The sequence below is a fragment of the Lissotriton helveticus genome, chromosome 11 (assembly GCF_964261635.1).
Source record: "Lissotriton helveticus chromosome 11, aLisHel1.1, whole genome shotgun sequence".
NCBI lineage: Eukaryota > Metazoa > Chordata > Amphibia > Caudata > Salamandridae > Lissotriton > Lissotriton helveticus.
Genome location: NC_136072.1, coordinates 1,039,351,775 through 1,039,361,979, shown reverse-complemented (window position 1 = coordinate 1,039,361,979; position 10,205 = coordinate 1,039,351,775). Strand labels below are relative to the sequence as shown.

Genomic DNA, 10,205 nt, shown 5'->3' with positions numbered 1-10,205 from the left:
CCCGTTACTCTCTGTATACAAACTTGCTACAATGTTATCCCCTATCAGGTCTGAATCAATTACGATTGCCATGCTTTAAGGGGAACCATCCTTGGGTTATATTTTTGATGAGCTCCATGGTAGTGCTGGTCTCATTCGATGTAAAGTAAGGATGGGCTGGTTAGGTATCCCTCTGTTGTGTCAAAACAAGCATTGTCAAAGCCAACAGGTCTCACACTTGGGACCCATTAGCTTTGCCAATGATTTATAACAATAAATACATTTTGAACAAGGTGCTACGACGCAGGCACTTTTTTCCCTTTTTTATTTACCAATCAGAGTAGATCAGTCAAAAAATAAATTAACACAAAAGCGTTTTTGTTCTTTTTTTCCAGGCACGTGAGAGGAATGTGAAGGGGGATTATGGGGGGTTAAGGGTGGGAGGAGCACATGGACCATAGGGAGGAATGTGAAGAACTTCCGGGGGAGGGGGTTAAGGAACACACAGGAGAGAGAATGTGGAGAGGGAGAAGCACAAAGGTGAGCAGAGTACAAAGGGAGCAGGGAAGCAGGACATGGATGAGAAAAAGCAACATAGATCACAGTGGGGGGGGGGGAAGTACACGATGAGTCAACAGAAACAACATGCACCCTCAATGACCCTAACGAAAAAGAAAAAAAAGAGTGCCAGAAAAGTAAGCAGTGGAAGGATACAAGGGATGAGACCGTGCTCCAGGGGAGGGACAAGCACAAGATGAGGAATGTAAGTCCACGACACTGACAAATAAGAAGCAAAAGAGAGGGACAATAAATCCAACTAATGGTAAGCAATGGGTGGGTTCTAAATCCACAATAGGCAGACAATAGGTCTTTTTGCAAACAGCTTGCACTGTCTGATAGGTGAGACCTAAATAATATGGCCGAAGCAAGTCTCACTACTCAAACCTCCATACTGGTGTCCACTGGACAATTTCTAGACCGCTTGTCATGCACCTTGAGAGTCACCATTTCCAAACCCTTGGACTGCATTCAAATGCAATAAGCTGCACCTTCTCCTTTTCTATTTTCCAAAGCAATAAGCAGCACCTTTCCTTCCCGGTCACATGCAGATACAGAAGTCTTGATCTGACTGCTTTTCCCCAAAGAGTTTTCTTTAGCATTTCAATAAGCCGTTCTCCTCTTGCTATTGGAGCAAAAGAATATGATTCTTGTGCCATTAAATCTCTTTTTTTCTTCTCACTGTTCATGATCTTCTCTTAGTCTTGTCAGTGAGCTTCAGGAGGGAGGTTGGAAACACCCCCATCCACTTCATTCGTGTGGGAGTATATTTGAGTCTATAACATCACTCGACATAGATAGGGTCATCGGGATGTTTCATAGAAGATATTTATCAGCCGAAATTACCTCAATACTTGTGAGTCCCTCACACTCTTAATACTTTGATAGGAGGGAACATGGACAGGTTACCTACAGGAAGGCACATTTCGACACAAAGAATGTTAAAGATTTAAATGGCATCACGGACATTGCAATGTACTCCTTGTTGAAGGCCCTTGGGCAGATTACGAGTAAATGTTGTTAATAATTTTTGTGATTAACAATGCAGTATTAATATATAAAAAATAATTTTAAAAAAAACTAAATTTAAATGGCAAGACAAAGTTCCAAAATCTCAAAGTATAGCAGCAGAAGAGGAGTGCTTCTCATAGAAAACTGGGAAGTCTCTTCCAGAATGGAGTATTTTAGAAAACCATACCTAGCGACTCGAGGTAATGTCCTTGGGGGACTGGATTTCGTGTTAGCCACCCTTTTCTTGCTTAGCAGAAACCAAACCCAATTGAATTATAGTTTGGCAGCATCATGATTTCATGAAACAGTAACTAAACATTAACGCGAAAATCCTTGCAGATATAATCACAATTAAATTGTATTTATTCATGGTGTAATACAAGCAATATTTGACAAATGTTGCATATATTAATTTTAATACAGCCTAGTTTTTGATGGGGGAAACACAAGTAACTGTATTTATTATTAGGTGTGACAATAGTGGTTTTTCTATTTAATGGCAGTACATAAAAAGTTCCCAAGTTGTGAGTCGATGATCTCTGATAGCGCCCTTGTACACAGTCATAAAGTTTGTTCCTTTTATCCTTTGTCCCATAGCCCTAAACAAAAGTTGGTCCGCTCACTCCACAATGCTTTCAACCCTACAAAATAAGACTTTAAAAAACGTCAAACATATTCATGACAGTGCGACAAAATACATATCCGTAGATGGCATTTTTATTTTCCATGAGGAACACAAGTGATTCAAAAACTGTAATCACGGAATTGCCACAAATTGTGACTTTTATCTTCAAGTGTTTGGGAATATTTTATTCTGTTGTAGAAGATGATGAAGTCTCTGAATTTCTGCTTCCTGTTAAAGAAAAAGAGTTTATCAGTGTAAATTGTCCTTACGCGATCTCAATTTATACTTATATAATGTTTATTTGGAGAGCAAGTTCACACATTTAGATCCCCGTTGCTTTGTGGCATATGTAGGCTGTCAACAGCTTTTTACTCCTAACAATGCCTCTACAGGTTCGACAAATGTCACTGCTGGAATGTGAAAAATTACATAAAGTTGACATACATCTTTCAAATCCAAAGAAAACCTAATGTCAGGTATTGTACAGAAGCCATTTTAGAATACGTTTCATTTTTGAAAATGATGCTGCATATTCAAGGGGAGCAATGCTTATTGACTCTCTGAAATATTGAATTGCTGGGAAAGCAGCTTGCAGGTATATGCTTTCTCTTGCCTCCAGAATTTTACTTTTCAGATTTATGAACAGACTGGAAGAGGGGTGGTAATACTGAATTCTTACTTGCTTAAGAGAAGATTCCCTCGCCAGAGCATCACACCAGGTATTTACGTATGTTCAGTAAACTTTGCTGAAAGTGTCCATTGGGTAACAAAGAAAATCTGAACCATAGGGTCATTCGCCAATTGCATAGCCCATTGCACATGAACCTTGATAGACAAAGTTCTATTCTCTGTGGAATAGCATACGATCTATCATCCAAAGCTTGTGTAGAAAATAAATGATTATAGCCTTGCTGTATGGATATTTGGATTATCTATTGTTATTGTTATTGATATAGCACATTCACATTTTCTTAGATACCAAGGATGACAATCTTCCTCTGAATGAGACAGAGGCTTTGGAATAAAAGAAACAGTGAGTCAGATTTTCTTAATTCGATTTGCAATAGCAATCATATAAAAATTAAAATAATAATTAAACCGCTAAAAATCTTGAGTAAATACATGCGCTATCAAGAGGATACAAATTCATGGATAAGCATAAAAAGCTCTTTCTAACAATCTAGATGAAGAACAGCATACATTACAATTATCTTGAAATAGAAAAAGGAGAAACATCTAATAATAAAGACACAAGTGGTTGTAAGTGAACTGTAAGGAGGCTCATCCCAATAAAACCTAACAAACAAAAACCTCAATTTTAGGGTCTGGTATGTTGGTAGGAATTAAAGGGGGCCACCTAGATCCATTAATTTAAATTATCGTCGTAAATATCTTTATACAATTTGCGTATGTAATCTTGAAGGGTAAGCTATTAAGAAAACATTTGTAAAATAACATTGTAACACAGAATTAATAATATTATCACAAATTAACAGAATACACCCCTTCCAGAAACTTGTTTAAAAAGCAGCAGACTTTAGCTGAGTCTAATAATTGCAGGTAGAATAAGGCTTTTCTCACTTGATTACAATTTGGAAGGCACAAGAAGAGGGTGAACATACTTAAGTCTTAAGGTTGAACAGTTAGGACAAATAAAAACAATGTGTAAAAGTATCTAGTGCAGTAGTCTTATCACTTGAGCAGAGAAGACGATCTGATGTATTCTACCATCCCATCAACACCTGTGGAAACAGGCTTAATCGAACGTACGTTAGCAGCCTTCTGTGGTGGGCTGACATATTTAAGAGATAAATACATTTCCATTTTATTTGTGGATTTCACCATCATAAAGTGCTTGTAATTGTCTATACGTTGAGCCACTTGGAACCTTGCCTCTCATGTAATAATCCTAAAGATCTCTTTGACCCAGGCTGTGTCTGATTAATAGGTCAGTTCTGGGGTGCTGAATAACAGAGGTTTGTCCAAAACCCCAAGAGAGGTTTTGACATAGGTTAGCCATGGTATATTGTGCCTCAGATCCATATTTGTGCAATCTATCGCAATCTTTCTATTAAATTCTAGCTCCTGCTTAAGCCAAAAAGAGAACCGAAAGAGTACTGGCGGAGTGGAATAAAATCAGAAATAAAATCTCCTCCCATCTCTTCATGCAAAATTTCCTCTGGGACACTCTGGGGAACTCGTAAAAACCTCCTAAAAAATGTATTTTCAGCAATTTGTATTGGGCGACAGGGTTTATATCCCCAGATTTCTGCTCAAAACACCACGGTCGGTACGCACTTCGCATTATAGAGATGTAAAATACATTTCACATGGCTATGACCGAGGCGCTTAGGAAAGGAGTCTATGCTATGCGCCACCCGGTTGAAAGATTGTATATGTGCTCTTACCAGAGGTCCCCAATGTAATTGATTATCCAGCAGAATGCCTAAATAACAAAAGCTATCAGCTTTCCCTAAGCAATGGTTTTTTATGTAGTGAGTTTTAGATTTCATGTTTTTGGGGCATACTATCATAGTATAACACTTGAGATAATTAGTTTTCAGTCCTAAATCCTCCATAAATTCATAAACCAAATGTAATAACAACTATATACAATTTGATGTCTGCACAATAAGAACGGAGTTATTGACGTACAATAATGCCGGGACCATTCAAGCCCGCCCCCCCCCAATTGGCACATCCCGGCAGCGTTCTCTTAAAAACTGGTCTAGCCTATTAATATACAAAATAAAAAGCATGGGGGCTAAAATATAACCCTGTAGGACCCCCGTCCTAACATAGTGCAGAGTGCATTCTTCCGTGGGGCCAAATCTCGCTGAAGCCTCTAGCCAAGTGTGTATATGGTGCAAAAAGGCTACAAGGGCCTCGTTCACTCCCATGTCCCTCTGCACTGGCCACAGTTTAGATCTATCCACTATGTCAAATGCTGTTCTGAGGTCCATGAAAGCCAAGTGTATACTGCCCTCTCTTTTTTAACAGTTGTATATTTATTAATCAACAAATAAAGATTAAGATTCTGTTCTATTTTCACCTGGCCTGAAGCTGTACTGAATATCGGACAAAATGTATTGGTGTTCAGACTAGTCTGTCAATCGTTTTAGGAGAATCCTGCTCAGGACCTTCACCTCGGTGTCTATTAAAAGGTATAGGCTGGTAGCACGCTGGGTCCTCTCGGTTGCCCTTTTTAAAAACAGAAACAATAATTGATTGTTTCCAGGATGTAGGAATATGGCTACAGAATTCTGATGTTGAACGATTAGTGTGGCCCAGAGATCCTTGCAGGATTTAAAAAGATCTCCAGGCACCCAATCAGGCCCCTGCGCCTTCCCTAGTGTAATTCCCGCGCTGCCTTCTCTTACCTCTTCTAATTCACATGTCAGTAGCGGTCTCCACTCGGGCACTGGATATAGGTAGGGACGCAGTCACTGAAATAAATGTGCAATCCAGTTCTTCGCTGGGATAGATTGTCTCATGTCTGGTGGGGTTATTTCTTTGAAGAGAGGGAGGTTCGCAATACTCCACAATGCTGGATTATTCCTCTCTTCACACTCTTCCTTTAAATCCTCCAATGCCATTTTTATCATTTACCTATGCTTTCGTGCTTGCACAGAATTCCTTCTGGCCAATTTAATAGCCAGCATGTTCCTTGGCTTTTGTTTAAGGGCCCGCTTTAGGTCCTTATAAACACTTGTGCAGGGCTTGTCGAACCGTTAAGGGCCTTCTTCATCAGATTTCAATTTAGTACTAAGGAGAGCTTTCTGCACCTCTCTGCAAATATTGGAGTATGCGTTCAAGATCGCCTTATCTAGAGAGTTGAGGTTTAAATACACCTCAAAATCATGACTGCATACCTTGACCTGTTTCCTATCCCAGCCTATCCGCCAGCCCTGCTCCTTTAATGTAAGGGCATTGCTATAAATGTGGAGAGGCATCTTCCCTAAACCATTCCAGCTAAATTCAATCAAAGAGGGTAACGGTCACTAAAAATACTCCAAAAGGTCCTCAACCCAACAAAGAGGGAGTACATATTTGCAGAAACATAGACAATAATCAATGGTGGAGGATGCTCCCCAACCCTTATAGGTTGGTACTCTCTCCTGTGAACCATAATCCTCAATGCTTGATAAGTTAATATAATTTAATTCTGATAGGAGGATAATAATCATATCGCCCTGTCATGAATGGCTAAAATGAACCCGTTCACTGCCCACGTCAGAGTCTGCATCCTTCTTGTTATTAGTACAGGTTGTACATGAGTGTAAATTAAAATCCCCCACTAATATAATAAAATGGAAAATCGGCCAGTCTTTCAGGACCTTTTCAAAGAACCATTCTAATTCAACTTCCAGAGCAATCTTTGAGGAGGGTGAGTTATAAACATTTATGATTAAGACCTTCACCTTAAAGTGAAATGATATCAAAACGCCGAAACAATTCCTGTGTTAAAAGCTATCTGCTCCACTTCATAGTCCACCCTTAGGGGCGTAAACGTTGCTAGACCTCCCTTAGCCCTACCATAGTTGGAGGCCTCTGCATTTACTCAAGAGACGACAAAACCATCCATATAAAACTGACCCTCCGCATCCCAGGACTCCTAAAAGCACATAATATCAAAGAATTTACAAATATCACTCCCCTGGTCATCAGCCAAACAGAGCTTAAACCAGCAATAGTCCAGCTGATTGCATTCAGCAAACCTTCAGGGGATTTCTGGGGTACCACAACTTCTTTTGGTGCATCTTTTGATCTTATTTCTTTTTTATCTCTCTCTCCGCCACCAAGCAGGTGGCCTGGGAATGTGTTGGTTCTGACCTGACAAGTCAATCAATGTCTGCAGGGGGGTTGTAATGTGTATAGGTGGTGGATGATGAAGGTACTGGCCCGGCTAGCAACTACCCTGTCTGCAATTAAGGGAGCCCTTACTGTGGACCATCCTACATAGCTGGCAGCTCGAGTGGGGCCCTTTGTGTTTTTGAATTTGGACTATAAAAAGCAACAGTGAGTTGGACTAGTTTCAGTGAGATTCTGAACCTTACATTTTCAATCTCAAATCTCAAGTTCAACTTCACATCTCTTTATTAGGTTTTCAAGTATAAAGAAAACACACACAGTGTTACCATGAGCATACTTCACTGATCCTCCATAGCACTGATATGAATAAAACAGAACAATCCCCCAAACATCCCACCAACTTTACTCCTGGAACTGCAGAGCTAGAAAAGTTTTTAGTGGTGTGGCCCTGCATGTCATCATAGTCAGAACTCCTTGGGAATCAGTAGTAATGTCTGTCTTGATGTTTGTGGCAAGTGAGTTCTTGGAACTCTGCAGAGAGTAGGGCGATGTAGGGGCACCAGAGCACAGCATATGAAGTGCCCGGTGCTGAAAGAGTCAGGGAAGCCTCCATCCCTTGTGGGTACCAAAGGTGGTGGAGCCATCCCTGGTGTGTCGGAAACAGGGCTGTACCCCATTGTGTTAGAATGTTCTGCAGGGCCGCGCACCTAAAGCTAATTCGATCTGTTGTCCCCTACAGGATGTAAGCGTGTAGGTGAGCGCATTGGGTTACCCAAGAATCGTATAATCAGGAAATTGAGGTAGTTGTGTATTGAGGTGAGCATCTATGTTGTCAAGCAGTTTTGTCCAGTAAATAATGAGTCTCGGGCACTCCCATAGCAAATGCAATAAGGTCCCAGGGAATCCACAGCCTCCCTGTCAGTCAGCACTGCGCATTGGATTTCCCCTGTGTTGTCGTACTGGCGTAAGATACCAGTCGGTGACTGAACCTTACACTTAGAAGAAAACTTGGCTGCGTCCTATGCAACACCTTGTTCACCAATTGACATCTCCATTCAGTAACGTTTCTGCCTGACAAGGTAGCCAAATTGAAAGACATTTAATGACACTGTTAGGTATGGTCTCTAAAGGGGTCATCCATTAGCTTTGAAAGAGAAAGCATTATTAAGATGCAACACACCTAGGTGCATGAGAATAAACATTTGTTTTCAAACATTTAAAACATGTTTTCCAATGTTCTGACAAAAGGTTCTTAAGTAATGAACCCATTAAAAAAGGACGGACTACAAAAAAACTCCACAAAAACTCACATCAACTGGTCACTAGGCTCGTTACAAACAATGCACAACAGAAAATGAAAAGTACTTCCTGTGCCTTGGCAGCACAGGGGTAGAGAGTTCTTTCTTAGTTTTCAGTGAAGGCGCGCTAGCCCCTGAGGCAGACTATGCAATGGTACAGGAACCAGAAAAAAGAATAATGGGGCTTCTACTGTGCAGTGGGAAGATGTAAGGAAAATAGAGGGGTGGAGGTAATTGTGTTTCGGGAGAAGGGGGTGGGAGTGTGAGGATGATGAGGTATGGATGACGATTTGGAGGAGAAGTAAAAAGGCATCTAAAAATTGCAAAGTGGCAATAACAGTGGCTATGCATGGGGAAGGGAGATGATGAAAATAGGACGGGAATGCCTTAGTAGAAACAGAGAATTAGCAGCGTTCAGGGTACGTTTTTTTTTTGTAGGTCATGCTCAAGCATCATTTAAAACAGGAACAACCTCATGCAAATATTAGTCATAATAGTCTCTTGCAAACTATTCCTGTTTACAAAGGAATTTTGTATACATGTGAAGCTAAACCAATAATTCATGTTTCTAGTGATCGAACTCTGCTCTAACAAGTAGGTAAACAAAATGTAGATTGGAAAGGGGGTAACCTCGATAAAAGGTAAATCACCCTCATACTTAATCTGACTCCAGGGCAAAAACCCATAGTTACCCAAACCAACAATCATGTAGACAGAATTAATTAGTACGTTTTCTAAAAATTCTACAAATATTTTATTTCCAAATTCTTTCATCCAGGGTATGAATTGCAAATAATTTCAAACCATTTACAACAATTAGTCCTTCCAATATTTACTAATCAAACAGCGAGACAATTCATAACCCAGACCATCCAACCACTAGTCCTCAGCATTTATACAAAAGTAGGTCCTCACATCACTAAATCAATTTAAAAACTAACACAGTCAATGAATAACATTTAGTACGTCCACTAGCAGCACATTTACAGTGCTTCATAGGTCAAGGGGGTTTTAATATAAAGAGCACCAACAGTGTTTTAGCAAGCCAAGAATGTATGGCAGCCTTCTTCAGAGCATAGGTTCAGTTGGCGCATGTTGTAAAGGCATAAACTTCTCTTTGGTAAGGCAATATATTACAATCACAAGCATAACATCTACAGGCTTAATAATGGCAACCCAGGTACATCAACTGACTGGGTTACAACAATTCTTATAGAGTAAATAATGAAAATAACCATTTTTTCAGATGGGAAACATGGGTTACATGGAGAGCAGTTCACCTTCCAACCCAGGGTACAACAGAGATTACAATTCTATGTCAGGACTGAAGGAGAGGATTATGCAGTCGCTCTTCACTTGCAGCCAAAACAACATATAACAACTACATTTTCCATGAAACCTTGGGAAGAAGTAGTAAGAAACAAAATTGTCCAATCAGAAGCAGACTTGGAACCTCTAATCAGGGGTGTTGCAGACCAACATACTCTGTCCCCACAGGCTTCCCATCCTCTTTCTTCGCTGCTGCGCAGCCGAGATAAGTGTTTTTGCTCCCTTTACATAATATGCTGTGTTGGGTGTTAACCTTATTGCACTGTATTGTAACTGTTTTAAACATGTTTTAATTTTTTTTTTTTTTTATTATACTTCTGCTCACACACATTTATACTTTCAGTAATATGTTATACAGAAAAGCAATCAGATCAAGGCAGTTTTATAATATTATGACATTAATGAACATGAACATAGGTAATTTTTCATCAGAAGGAAAAACAAGAGCCAAATAAAGCAGAACCCTAAAAAATAATAAAATAAGTTTTTTTTTTTAAATAAAAAATTTCTCATAATACTTTACGTAAATCAAAGATCCCTCTGTTATTATTCACAATCGTATGTAATACTGAGTAACAATCCTAAAGATATTA

At 39.6% G+C, this 10,205-nt stretch overlaps 1 protein-coding gene across 4 annotated transcripts in view; it reads right to left on the bottom strand.

The window, feature by feature from the left end:
• Positions 1–1,888: 1,888 nt before the first annotated feature.
• HVCN1 (hydrogen voltage gated channel 1) overlaps positions 1,889–10,205 on the bottom strand; it is a 183,682-nt gene continuing 175,365 nt past the window's right edge. For all 4 annotated transcript variants that reach the window (XM_078667476.1, XM_078667478.1, XM_078667477.1 and 1 more), the window contains one exon: positions 1,889–2,401. Coding sequence is in view for 2 of the 4 variants with exons in the window: in XM_078667478.1 (XP_078523604.1) it covers positions 2,339–2,401 (63 nt within the window). In the remaining 2 variants the exon portion in view is untranslated. The remainder of the gene's footprint in view (positions 2,402–10,205) is intronic.